The 14,240-nt window shown below is 39.4% G+C and overlaps 1 protein-coding gene across 1 annotated transcript in view; it reads left to right on the top strand.

The window, feature by feature from the left end:
• The first annotated feature begins 1,221 nt into the window (after positions 1 to 1,221).
• The window catches only part of SRP72 (signal recognition particle 72), a 31,454-nt gene continuing 18,435 nt past the window's right edge, over positions 1,222 to 14,240 (top strand). The window contains exons 1-8 of the mRNA XM_044226048.1: positions 1,222 to 1,351; positions 3,284 to 3,404; positions 6,612 to 6,735; positions 8,063 to 8,206; positions 8,286 to 8,397; positions 9,421 to 9,452; positions 10,126 to 10,250; positions 10,343 to 10,400. Of these exons, the coding sequence (XP_044081983.1) occupies positions 1,243 to 1,351; positions 3,284 to 3,404; positions 6,612 to 6,735; positions 8,063 to 8,206; positions 8,286 to 8,397; positions 9,421 to 9,452; positions 10,126 to 10,250; positions 10,343 to 10,400 (825 nt within the window). The 5' untranslated portion in view covers positions 1,222 to 1,242. The remainder of the gene's footprint in view (positions 1,352 to 3,283; positions 3,405 to 6,611; positions 6,736 to 8,062; positions 8,207 to 8,285; positions 8,398 to 9,420; positions 9,453 to 10,125; positions 10,251 to 10,342; positions 10,401 to 14,240) is intronic.

Raw genomic sequence — 14,240 nt, 5'->3', positions numbered from 1 at the left:
CTGTGGTAAAGGTAAATGTGGTCCCTGTCCTCATGAAAATGATATCCATATAAAGAGATAGGCTTCAAACGATGAGTGCTCAGAAGTACAGAGCTATATCAGAGAATAATGGGGGAATGTTGCCTAGTTTGCAAGATCAAAGAAGTACTTTTTAAAATCTGGAAGCAGTTACGGAAATACTGAAGGATAAAAAGAATAGGATGCTGGGAAAGAGAGAGCAAGTGGAAGGAGTTAGTGGATTTTGACAGTATTTGGGTCCGCAGGGGCATTCAATAAAATGCCCTCTCGTTTTTAAGAGCACTCAACAGATAATTGGTTCCGACATTCAAATATATCTTGATATTTAAGCGCTTACAAAAACCCTAAAACTCCTATGTCTTTGTGTTGAGTGCCAGCACATACTAGGATGCATGAAGTATATGTTATCCCCAGAACACTAATAATTTTTTCCCTGTTTTACAGTCGGGAAAACTGGGACTTTGATAAGTAACTTGCTCACAAGAGTCGCAGAGCCAGCAACTGAGCCCTGGCATTCTCATCCCTTACACATCATCCTTTGGCCTTACTGACGACTGTTCCTGACCTGGAGCTCACAGCGCAGCCAAGGGGGTTTCATCAAACGTGCTTTGCACTTGTTCGTTCTTTTTGTCTTCTGTGCCTTTCCTCATATTCGCTTCTCTGCTAGAATTTTATTCAGACCCTACCCTAGGTTTTCCTAAACCGCCTTTAACGATCCTTTTCAAATACAATTCCTCTATGAAGGAATTTCTCCTGCAGCAAAGAGAAGCCGTTTCTCTCCCCACTCTCCTTCAAAGGACTCCCTAAGGTTTCTAGTTAGTACTTGTACCACCCTATAGACCTCTCATTCTCTTCCCTAGATCGTCATTCAGCTGCGTCCGCCTCGTGGGACACGGACGCTGCTTCGCCAGCTGCTGTAGCCCCAGAAACGCAGGCTGCTTTGAGCCAAAACTGTCTAGTGAACCCCCTCTCAACCCCTCCCGGGGTCCGACACCTCGTTCCTTCCTACCAGCTTCAGGTAAGCTGTTTCAATTCTTTCTATCCACGCAAATTTCTAGCGAAGACGGCTAAGATTACGATCTCCAGCACTGACTCAGGGATAGCGACGCTTCCGAATCCAAGACGCTTAGCAACCACCGGCTTCCTCCTCCGCTTGGTCACCTCCGAGATCCTCTTCCGGGGCAGAGGTCGCCCCGCCCCGCCCCTCCCCGCGTCTCCTCCAAGATGGCGAGCGGCGGCGGCGGGGGGGTTTCGGTGTCTGCGCTGTGGGGTGAAGTAAACCGTTATGGCCAGAACGGTGACTTCACGCGCGCTCTTAAGACCGTCAACAAGAGTAAGTGCTGGGGCGGGCCCAGGCCGCAGGGAGGTTGCGGCCTCCTTCCGGCGCACGCGACCACCTCGGAGCAGACACGGGGATCGGAGATCCCGCCGGCGGCGGCGCGGGGGTCCGAACACCTGGCGGGCGCGGGTTGCTGCCCCTCTGCTCCACCTCATCAGCCCTGGACCCAGGGTTGCTTAGAGCCACGTGTACTTCCCTCTTTACCCATCGCGGGGTAGCGAGGGTGGAATTTAAAGAGACCGCAACTCCATGCGCCTTTTTGAAACTGTTTTCTTACTCGACTCCTCCGTTTTTACTCCTTAATTCGCAAATATGTCACATCACCACCTTTTCTCCATCCTTTTAGAAGAGTGATCAAGACAGTATTGCTGAGGGAGCTTTTTCTCTAGGGCCGCATCGCAGGGAGGAATCTGCTAGGGACACGTAGTTTTGAAGCTGGAGCTGACAAGGTGGGAGCTGTACAGATTGAGGGGAGAGGGGAGAGGGCTGGATATGGATGTTGGGCCTGCCACTCTCCTAGATAAAATCTCTCCCCGCTGTCATTAGATCAGAGGATGTGTGTGTGTGAAAGCATTAACATTCGAAATAATGTCGGAAGAAAAGTTTGGCCTGTTTTGTCTGGTTTGTTTTTCCGTTTTGGGTTTTTGTTTTTTGATTGTTTTTGCCCTGTAACTAATAATCTTTAAATCAGCTGCCTTTGGTGTGAGGTTTACTTATTATATTCATGTATCCTTTACTGTGTAATTGCAGTAAGGCCATGCTTTTTAATGCTCTCTGCCATGGTAAATTCTTTACTGAAGATGCAGCCTGTGTTTGGTAGATTTGAAAAAGTGATTACAAAGACAGGGTTTGGCTCTTTAAAGCAGTAACATACAAAGTATGTCAGTAGCACACATGATTGTATAATTTTCAGTATCCTATTAATGTAAAAAGAAGTGATTGTGCCACAGTGCACTTTCGATGATTTCAGACAGTAAGGAAACTGATTAAGGAACTGATTAGAATTAATTTGATTCCTAAACTTGTTTTGAATTAGCTTTAGCCTTTGGCTAAACCTGCAGCTAGTACTATTGAGTAGCAGTGTAGTGAGTATTTTGCAGAAATTATTTAATCACGGTTTGGTTTTTTCAGTTTGTTGATCAATAATTCTCTTAATCGGTGAAAATTTTTGTGATTCTTACACAGAATTGGGTTTCTAACATTGTCCAGGGGCAAGGAGGGTGATTGGGGTCATTTTGACACTAAACAGCTGTTTAGCTTTGAAACTTTGCTACCTGATTCTTTCCTTGTCTTCTTTTGGTCTATTGTCTTATGTGAAAGGGAAATTTTGAAAGGTTTTTGGAAGTACTGCCAGCAAAATAAGTGGCATTTGTATACTTTACAACTTAAACATTTTTACTAAAGTATTTTCATTTAATCTTCTTAATAAACTTTCATACTCGTTTTGTAAATCAGAAAACTAACATTTGGCAGTGAAATGATTTGCCCATGACCTATAGACACTAATGACAAGCTTGTATTCAAAACTGAGTCATTTTTGCTTCCAAATTCTACATGAACTTTTTTCTTTCTTGGTGAACTTACTTCTTTCGATTGGTGAAATGTATAGGATGTAGCATGTGTCCTAAGGTGAAAAAACTGGAGAAAAATAGGTTCTTAGTTCTTTATGTCATTATTTAAAATTTTCTTTTTGCTACATGCATCTTGGGAATCTATCTCATTGGAAATCTTACTAAATTATAACTGCCCTTTTGCCACTTCCTAAGTTAAAAATGAAGATGGGTCATTTTCTTTAATGCTGCAGCTAATTGTTGTTGCTGCTATACAATTAGAAATGTAGCTTCTTGAGGCAGTGGGTGGGAAATTTTAGTAAAACTGTGGGAAGGCAATGGATTTTAAAATTGTTTTCCTAAAATTTTTCTCTAGTACTGCAGATCAACAAGGATGATGTAACTGCCCTACACTGTAAAGTGGTATGCCTTATCCAAAATGGAAGTTTCAAGGAAGCCTTGAATGTCATCAATACTCACACTAAAGTGTTAGCCAAGTAAGTGATTCAGTTAGTTGTTTGTGCAGTTATTAGAAATATGGTTACCATAGCTATAACCATTTCCATGTTATTTCTTTTTTCCTCACTGTTCAGTGATTTTTGACCTTCCTTCCTTTTTTGCTTGGCAGTAGTATTTCTGAAACTGGAAGGAGCAGTAGTATCTTCTTTTCTGCTTTAGGGACCCTTTTTCTTTACCTCTGTCTTCCCTTTGAACCACTAAGAAGCAAGTAAACTGCTGAAGGTTATGGGTCAGAAATGTAATGAATTTTTGAAGGATATAAGGAGAACAATTCGGAAGTTTAATTAAAAAGTCAGATGCATGGGTGGCTCAGTTGGTTAAGCGGCTGCCTTGAGCTCAGGTCATGATCCCAACAGCGTGGGATCGAGTCCCACATCGGGCTCCCTGCTCGGCAGGGAGCCTGCTTCTCCCTCTGCCTCTGCCTGCCGCTCTGTCTACCCGTACTCGCTCACTCTCTCTCCCTCTCTCTCTGGCAAATAAATAAATAAAATCTTAAAAAAAAAAAAAATGTCTGGGTGGAACATGTTGGGTAGGATGTGTAAGTAGAGGCCTTTAGAATGGTATGGCAGTATATAAGTGTATTTATATATATATATATATATATACACTTACGTACTTATATATATACATATATACACACACATATATATACACATATACACTTATATATGTATATAAACATATATATATGTATATATACATACACACACACACACACATTTATCAGTGTATAAGTCAGGTATAGCCTGACCTTTGTGCTTACCTCCTTTGAGAATTATTGAGGTGAGTATGATTTTAGGTCAAGATCATTTGGTGTCAGAGTTCTTTAGCAGTCTTTAGAATATCTCGGATTTGCTGTTGTTAATCTTTTTTATTTATTTAATTTATCATTTCATGAAATGTGAATTTATATTCTAAATTTTTACTGTAATTTGATTTTTATTTACAGTTATGCCTAATTCTCCAAAAGAAATATGTATAAAATAAAGTTTTGGGGGGCGCCTGGGTGGCTCAGTGGTTTAAAGCCTCTGCCTTCAGCTCAGGTCATGATCCCAGGGTCCTGAGATTGAGCCCCGCATCAGGTTCTCTGCTCGCTGGGGTGCCTGCTTCCCTTCCCCTGTTCTGCCCGAGTCTCTGCCTACTTGTGATCTGTTTCTGTCAAATAAATAAATAAAATCTTGGGCACCTGGGTGGCTCAGTGGGTTGGGCCTCTTTGCCTTCCTCTTGGGTCATGATCCCAGGGTCCTAGGATCGAGTCCCGGGTTGGGCTCTGCTCAGCGGGGAGCCTGCTTCTCCCTCTCTCTCTCTGCATGCCTCTCTGCCTACTTGTGATCTCTCTCTGTCAAGTGAATAAATAAAATCTTTGGGGGGGGGAAATAAATAAATAAAATCTTTAAAAAAATAAAGTTTTTGGCAACATATTTACTCTTTAATGAAATACTGGGTTATAAAGTTGGCACTTGAGCATCTCAGGGGTTGGGGTACCAACCTTCTGCACAGTTGAAAATCTTTGTATGACTTTAGACTCCCCCAAAACTGTACTGATAGCCTGCTATTGACTGGAGGCCTAGCAGATGACATAAATAGTTGATTAACATGTATTTTTATGTTATATGTATTACATACTATATTTTTAGGTTAAAGCTAGCTAGAGGAAAGAAAATGATTTTAAAATCATAAGAGAAAATATATCTAAGGTGCTATACTACATTTATTCGAAAAAATCCACAAATCAGTGGACTTAGGCAGTTCAAACCCATATTCAAATGACAACAACTATATAGTATACTTTTTGTATAAGAAAAGGAGGATATAAGAATTTATATATGTATTTTCCTCTACTTGCAGAAACAAACACTAGATAGAGAAACAGTGAATAAAAGTCACTTATAGGGGTGCCTGGGTGCCTCAGTTTTTAAACAACTGACTTCAGCTCAGGTCATGTTCCCAGATCCTGGGATTGAGCACCACATCCAGGAGCCTGCTTCTCCCTCTCCCTGCTACTCCCCCGCTTGTGCTCTCTCTCCCTCTGTCAAATAAATGAATAAAATCTTTAAAAATAAGCAAACAGGGGAGCCTGCGTGGCTCAGTCATTAAGCATCTGCCTTCAGCTCAGGTCATGATTCCAGAGTTCTGGGATCGAGCCCCGTATCAGGCTCCTTGCTTGGGCTCCCTTCTTGGCGGGAAGCCTGCTTCTCCCTTTCCCACTCCCCCTACTTGTGTTCCCTCTCTTGCTGTGTCTCCCTCCGTCAAATAAATAAATAAAATATTTTAAAAAATAAAAAATAAAAATAAATAAGTGAAACTCCAGAATGAGTTTCAAGTGCCACATTAATGTAGATGAGTTGTCATTGTAGATAGGCAATGTTTTTATTGTTGTATGTTTATTAGTTGTTTGGTTACAAGTACTATGTTCTTTTAAGATTCTAGTTACCTTTTCTTTGCTGTTCATTTGCTTTTTGAACACATTTATATGGCTTATTTGATTAGTAGAGCTAAGATACTTCTGTAATAACTCATTTAGAATAGTGTTCAGGGGCACCTGGGTGGCTCAGTTGGTGGAGCACATGACGCTTGATCTCAGGGTTGTGAGTTAGAGTCCCATGTTGGGTGTGAAGATTACTAAAAAAAAATCTTGAAAAAAATAAAATAGTGTTCAGATTGTATTTAGTTACTTGATTTCATGATTTCATTCTTAAATGTTTGTTTCAAAGGTCTGTTAATTCTGAGATTGTCCATGAAAGCCAGAGAGGCAAGGGAAATGGATGTAATGTTTTCTGCCTCTTGGGAACTGATTTTCAGGCATGTAACTGAACTTTGTTGGTTTCCTCATCTGTTGTTTGTTTGTTCATTTGTTTTTGAGATTTTCTTTATTTACTTGACAGAGAGAGAGAGCCACAAGCAGGGGGAGCAGCAGAAAGAGAGGGAGAAGTAGGCTTCCCGCTAGGCAGGGAGTCCGATATGAGACTGAATCCCAGGACCCTGGGATCATGATCTGAGCCGAAGGCAGACACTTAACTGACAGAGCCACCCAGGTGCCCCTTCCTCATCTATTGTTAATGGAGATTAAATGACTTACTATAGATCAGGTGCTTACAGCAGTGTGTGGTATATAGTGGATGCTCTGCAGTGTTAACTAATGATCAGATACTGTTTTTTTGTTTTGTTTTGTTTTTCTTTTTCAGTAACTCTCTTTCCTTTGAGAAGGCATATTGTGAATACAGGCTGAACAGAATTGAGAATGCCTTGAAGACAATAGAGAGTGCCAATCAGCAGACAGACAAATTAAAGGAGCTTTATGGACAAGTGGTAATTACTGCTTTAAAGTACATGTAGAGTATCATCCTGAGTGGGCATGACTGTACCTGTAGTGAGGAGCAGGGATGAGGAACCTCAGCCCATCCTGATGCTCCACAAAACTTGCCACCAAACCAATTCTTGAGGTTTGAACATATTCTCTCCTCTTGATCTTCACACAAACAGTTGCATCTATAATAATTTGTGAGTGAATTATTTCTCCAGGGTAATTAGAAAATTAGAATTAAAAACTGTCCTATGAAACTTTGACTTTTTTAGTTGGGAAGATGAAGGCCAGGGATATACTAATACAGTTTTGAAAATGTATTTCTTTCTAGCTTTAAACACATTTTGTTTTAAGGTTAAAATAAAGTAAATCATGATAGATAAGAATTTGGGTGAATTTAACTAGTTTATGAATTCCTCAAAACTATCTTATTCTGAAAGGGCTTGAGAGACTTCATTAAGCTTAATGTTAAAAAAGAGCTATTAATGATGAGAGGACAGGAATGTTTTAGAAGTAACTAAACCCTCTTAAAGATTTTTAAAATGTCAGGGCAAATAATGTAATACATGTATTGTCTCCAAGAGATAGTAAGAGTTAAATAATACATATAGGTTGGAGAAAGATTTGGACAAGTTCATGGATTGTAGGTTTATAAAGAACTTTTAAGGTAAGCTGGGCAAATATAGGGTAAATGCCAACATTCTGAGTTTGATGAAGGGCATGAGTCCTGGTCATTTATAGTTGACTTAATTTACCCAGAGTGGCAGTTGTTATTGCCCTTTGAGAACAACTTGAATGAAATAAGCAAGAATTGTATTTTATGTACTTGATATTAACCCTATCCTAGCTTTTCCCTATCTAGGAAAAGGAAATGAAGATTAAATATAGTGAACTCCTAAGAAATGTTAAGTCCTTTTGTTAACATCCAATTTTGTTCCTGTTCACTGGGGCTTAACAATCGTTTTGTGGGTGGGAAAATTTTTTCATTGTAAGTCAGATTTAGGTAGCAGGGTGATTTCTTTGGACAGGTTTTGTTTCACAACCTACTTAGGCACTTTCCTAACCTCAGGAAGGAGGTAATACAATGACTTCTATTTGAATCATGGCTGTAGATCTACAGTATAGTAGAGAGTCATTCATTCCCAGTTTTTGGAAGAGTTAATAGCACCCAGAACTAATTGAAAAATTGTAAGGGAAAGACTGTTGACTGCCTGTATCTTGCTGAATAAGCTTTCCTACTTAGTGATTCAAAAAAGGGTTTATATGATGTTTGAAGCATAATACTACATCTGTCTTCCCCTCTGATCTTTTACTTGGTATTTGTCCCCGTAGTTATACCGATTAGAACGCTATGATGAATGCTTAGTGGTGTATAGAGATCTCGTCCGAAACTCCCAAGATGATTATGATGAAGAGAGAAAAACAAACCTTTCAGCTGTAGTTGCAGCTCAAAGCAATTGGGAAAAAGTGGTTCCAGTGAGTATCCCCGTGTACCCACACAGCTATGAGATGAGATTCCTGTCTAGTGTTTGACTGGTATTTTGCTCCATGACAGGAGAACTTGGGCCTCCAAGAAGGCACACACGAACTATGCTACAATGCTGCATGTGCTCTGATAGGACAAGGCCAGCTGAGCCAAGCAATGAAAATCCTGCAAAAAGCTGAAGGTTGGAAGTTTATTAAAATTATGTGTAATTGTAATGTGCGTATAACTTAAAACATCATTTCCAAAAATTGAATTTGACTTTTGTGAGATTTATAATTGGAAACTATATAATTGGAAATTATATGAAGCAGTGGGAATTTCTCAAAATTCATCTAGCCTTTCTCTTGGCATTTTAGCATATCTTCCCTATTTGTGTCTAATCCCTAAGCCAGAGTACTTGTCCATTTTCATCCATACCAGACCTTATTTTTGAGGTAAACATCTAACATAAACATAACATAAATATCTGACATAAACATATCATGCAGTCATTTAAAACAAAAATGTAGATCTAGGGGTACCTGGGTGGCTCAGTCCATTAAAGGTCCTACTCTGGTTTTTGGCTCAGATCATGATCTCATGGGTCCTGGGATCTAGCTCCACATCAGGCTCCATGCCCAGCGGGGAGTCTGCTTCTCCCCTCCCTCCCTCCATCCCTCCCTCTCCCCATCTCTAAAATAAATAAATAAATAAATCTTTTTCAAAAATAATAATAATGTAGATCTTAATTATAAAGATGTCCACAATATAATAAATGGGGAAGGGAGGTTTCAAAATAGTATATGGAATAGCACACTTTCATTTTAAAAGCAGCTGTGCCTTTGCATTTTAAAAATAGTAATGAAAATGCTACTAGTGGTTGTCTCTTGGTGGTGGGATTATTGTCTTTACTACATTTTTGTCATTGATTTTTTTGCTATGAACATTTGTTGCATTTATATTTTTTCAATGCCCTTAAATTTTTTTTTAACCTAGAGATTACAAATGAAAGAAGAATGCCAGAGAGCTAGAATAGTCCAGGACTGATAGTATTTATGTAATGTTTATTATTATTTATGTTGATGCTAATAATAAATTACGAATTTGCTTGTTATAAAATTATCTTGAAATCTTCTGCCCAAGAATTTAATTCTTACTCTTCAGAATGGTGAAAGGAATGAGAGTTACCCTGCAATATTAATTTTAAAATCATTTTTTCCTATAGATCTTTGCCACCGCTCATTATCAGAAGATTCTGTAAGTATTCCACTGTTAGTAAACCCAAATTTTACACTTCTGACTAATATAAATTTGTAGGGCGCTTCATTGTCATTATAGTATTTATTGTAGTATTATCATTGTAGTATTTATTGACTTGTTGGAATAGGTGGTGATTTATTAAATATAAATCGTAGTAAAAAATCCTCTTGATCAATTATTTGATGGGAGTCTTAGGCTGGGAAATTACAATACCAGAATTTTCATATGCCATATCCATTTTATTTTAAATTTATATTAATATAAATTCATTCTCTTGTTTTAGATGTAAGGCTCAGATCTTTGCATATGGGTCTTTTCATAGGAATCCCATGCATATTTCTTAAATGAACCACAAATAATCCAACAGTCATGATTTCCAGTTGTCTTAAAGACAGTCATGAAGTAGTTTCATTATAGGGTCCTTAACAGTTGTTAGCCTTTTCACCAGTCTTTCATTGTTTTCTGGTGCTCACTTGTTTACACAGTAATTTGCTTTTGAAATCACCTTTATCAAATTCCTAAATTTAAGCAAACTGATTCTAAGGAAAGTTTTCTGAAAATCATATGTTCTGTTTAAGATTGTGTACCTTTTGAATGTTTGGAATACTTCATAAATATGGAGATGGATTTGGAGAATTTACAGGGGGAAACAATTTCTTTTTCTCCTTAGGATGGGACTGAGGAAGACCCACAGGCAGAACTGGCCATCATTCATGGGCAGATGGCCTATATTCTGCAGCTACAGGGTCGTACAGAGGAAGCGTTGCAACTTTACAATCAGATAATAAAACTAAAGTAAGTAAGTTATTAAAATGAAGTACCTTTTATAGGGGATGAAGACTCTTTTAAAAGTTTGTTTCTTTTTGACTGTTGCTTATTGTTCACAGGCCAACAGATGTGGGATTGCTAGCTGTGATTGCAAACAACATCATTACTATTAACAAGGTATGGCTTATCCATGGCTTTCTTAAACTTGTATTTTACATTGAAAACGTATTACCTGCTTCATCCCAGGTTAACTTCTTTTTTCTGTAGCACAGTCTGGTTGTAGCAAAATCACAATCACAGCTTAACTTTTATGATGATGATTCTGCATGCTATATTCAGCTAATAAAACTTTTTTGCAGTTACAGTCTTTGGACAGTCTTACGCTTTTCCCAGTTTATAATAATGTGGAGAATCTGTATATTGAAAAATAAATTGTTTGGAGTTTTAAACTAAGCATGTGTGTATTTTATGTGTCATTTTCATCTAGTGAGTCTGAGGACAAGTTTTCTATATACAATTTTTTTCTTTCTGGTGGTTTTTATCTTGGGGAAAGGGAGACATGCCCACCCCAAAGCCACATATAAAATATTACAAGTATGGGGGTGCCTGGGTGGCTCAGTGGGTTAAAGCCTCTGCCTTCGGCTCAGGTCATGATCCCAGGGTCCTGGGATCGAGCCCCGCATCGGGCTCTCTGCTCGGCGGGGAGCCTGCTTCCTCCTCTCTGCTTGCCTCTCTGTCTACTTGTGATCTCTGTCTGTCAAATAAATAAATAAAATTTATTAAAAAAAAATTTACAAGTATGAATATAAACGATCCTAAAGAGTACCGTACTAGTAAAATTAACCACCATTTAGAACATCTTTTTTAAAGATTTTATTTATTTATTTGACAGAGAACACAAGTCGGCAGAGAGTCAGGCAGAGAGAGACGAGGAAGCAGGCTCCCCGCTGAGCAGAGAGCCCGATGCAGGGCTCGATCCCAGGACCCTGGGATCATGACCTGAGCCGAAGGCAGAGGCTTTAACCCACTGAGCCACCCAGGCACCCCTAGAACATTGTTTTAATGGAAGAACATTTAAGAGTTGAAATTGAAGTCCATAGAAAATAAATAACATTTGGGGCACCTGGGTGGCTCACTGGGTTAAGCCTCTGCCTTCAGCTTGGGTCATGATCTCAGGGTCCTGGGATCAAGCCCTGCATCAGTGTCTCTGCTCATCAGGAAGCCTGCTTCCCCGTCTCTCTCTACCTGCCTCGATGCCTGCCTCTCTGCCTACTTGTGACCTCCCTCTCTGTCAAATAAATAAATAAATCTTAAAAAGAAAAGAAAAGAAAAGAAAAGAAACATTTGATTTCTTTTGATAAACTGTGATTTTTCAAGTGCTATCTTCTTATATTTTTAGGTGGCAGTACTTGCCTCCAATTTGTAGGAATATAATCTGAGGCTAAAAGGAGTTAAGTAATTTGTATAAGGTCACAGCCTGTTAGAGGTAGAACTTGGATTCAGATTCTAGTGTCTTGACTCCACGAAGTCCTTCATGGTACTTCCCTCCTCCAATAGCAGAAATTCAGAGGGCTCCAGAGCTGAGATGATGGCATTAGAGAGAGTAGTAGAGAGAGCGTGTTGCAGGCCTTTGGCATGGTTTAGTTTTTCAAAAATTGATTCTGGCATTTGAATCTTAGCAACATTATATACTTGCCTGTGTGTGTGAATTATTTGAAATGCTGTGAGGATGATTTCATTTTATGTGTTACAATTACGGGAAGGAGAGTGTATGAAACACTAGATATCTTAATCTTGTTGTTAAGTATATACCAAACTTTTAAAAAAATATATTTTTTAAAACTTTATTTGAGAGAGAGATCACAGAGAGAGGGAGAATCAGACTTGATGCTGAGCAGGGAGCCCAATGGGAGGCTCGATCCTGGGACCTTGAGATCGTGACCTGAGCTGAAGGCAGATGCTTAAAAGACTGAGCCACAGGCACCCATCTCTATTTTTATTTTTAAGATTTTAAGAAATGTATTTATTTGAGAGAGAGTGAGAGCAAGAGAGATCACAGAGGAGAAGGATATACCACCCTAACTTTCTTGAGTCAACAGACTTTTTATTCAAAATAGTGCTGAATTCAATAGATAATGCAAAAGAAATCATGAAAGTCAGTCTCAATCATTACATCATTTAAAAGTCTCATTCTGATATTGAAAAAAAATGTGCATGTTTAAATGTTTTGCTTTTAACTACAGTATTGGCGAAAGAAAAGATCTCTGAGCTGGCAAATTTGTAGCTGACCCTTGATAAAGAGAGTTATGGTTTGAAGGTTAAACAACAGCATAAGCAAAGGAACATACAGAGAAATACTTATGACTTAGGGGAAGAAAGTGAGAAAACAGAAATTAAGAGGATACACACATGCTAGTTAAAATTTAAAAAATTTTTTTTTAAGATTTTATTTATTTATTTGACAGAGATCACAAGCAGGCAGAGAGGCAGGCAGAGAGAGAGGGGGAAGCAGACTCCCTGCTGAGCAGAGAGCCTGATGTGGGGTTCGATCCCAGGACCCTGGGATCATGACCCAAGCTGAAGGCAGAGGCTTTTAACCCACTGAGCCACCCAGGCACCCCCAAAATTTTTAAAATTTAGATTGAATGGTATGGTATAGAAGGCCTTGAAAATCAAATTTTTTTAGTAAGTGCCATGATAACAAAGTTTAAGAGAAGTCTGGTAGTGGTATGCATGATGAATTGAAGTATTAAAAGGGTACAGAAGAGAACCAACCAGAAATCTGGTTTCTTTCTTTCTTTCTTTTTTTTTTTTTTTTATTTTATTTATTTGAGAGAGAGACAGTGAAAGAGAGCATGAGTGAGGAGAAGGTCAGAGAGCGAAGCAGACTCCCCATGGAGCTGGGAGCCTGATGGGGGACTCCGGGATCATGACCGAGCCGAAGGCAGTCGTCCAACCAACTGAGCCACCGAGGCGTCCCAGAAATCTGGTTTCTTAATTGATTTATGTGTGGGGCAGTGGGGTGGCTCAGTCGGTTAACTGTCTGCCTTTGGCTCGGGTCATGGTCTTGGGGTCCTGGAATCTAGTCCTGCGTTGGGCTCCCTGCTCAGCAGGGAGTCTGCTTCTCCCTCTCCCTCTGTCCTTCCCAGCTTGTGCTTTCTCTCTCTCTCTCAAGTAAATAAAATCTTTTAAAAAAAAATTGATATATATGAAAGTTTTTTGCTGTACGTTAAAATAATTTTACAGTGGTTTGAAGCTTCAAACTCATTAAGTGGTATTTATTTTAGATTTCTTCTTTGTCTCCTTTTAGTCTTCAAACTAGTAGAAGACCTGGTTTGAAAAACATAGTTTATCACTTATTTGTGAATATATATATTTTTTAAAGATTATATTTATTTATTTGACACAGAGAGAGAGAAATCACAAGTAGGCATAGAGACAGGCAGGTGTGGGGGAAGCAGGCTCTCCACAGAGCAGAGAGCAGAGCAGAGAGCCTGATGCAGGGCTTGATCCCAGCACCCTGAGATCATGACCTAAGCCAAAGGCAGAGGCTTTAACCTACTGAGCCATCCAGGCGCCCGGACATTCTGTAATTCTTAACAGGACTTTTTTTTTTTTTTTTAAGATTTTATTTATTAATTTATTTGACAGAGAGAGAGATCACAAGCAGGCAGAGAGGCAGGCAGAGAGAGAGGGGGAAGCAGGCTCCCCGCTGAGCAGAGAGCCCGATGCGGGGCTCAATCCCAGGACCCTGAGATCATGACCTGAGCCGAAGGCAGCGGCTTAACCCACTGAGCCACCCAGGTGCCCCTTAACAGGACTTTTTAAAGGCAGATAACACTGTGTGTGCTGCACATAGAAGTTTGGGAATTTGAGCTTCTTTGAGCTACTGCCTAGGTGAGAAGGGCCTTAAGGAAAAGAAAAATAGTACCTATGTTACATTAGCTTTTTTTGCTAAAAATGGTTTCAAAAGGAGTGTGAATCTATTTCTGAATTTTAATGATTTGCTTACATAGT

Source organism: Neovison vison, chromosome 11 (assembly GCF_020171115.1).
Source record: "Neovison vison isolate M4711 chromosome 11, ASM_NN_V1, whole genome shotgun sequence".
In the NCBI taxonomy this organism is placed as follows: Eukaryota; Metazoa; Chordata; class Mammalia; order Carnivora; family Mustelidae; genus Neogale; species Neogale vison.
Note: the sequence above shows the minus strand (reverse complement) of the source record. Positions and strands in the feature narration are given on the sequence as shown.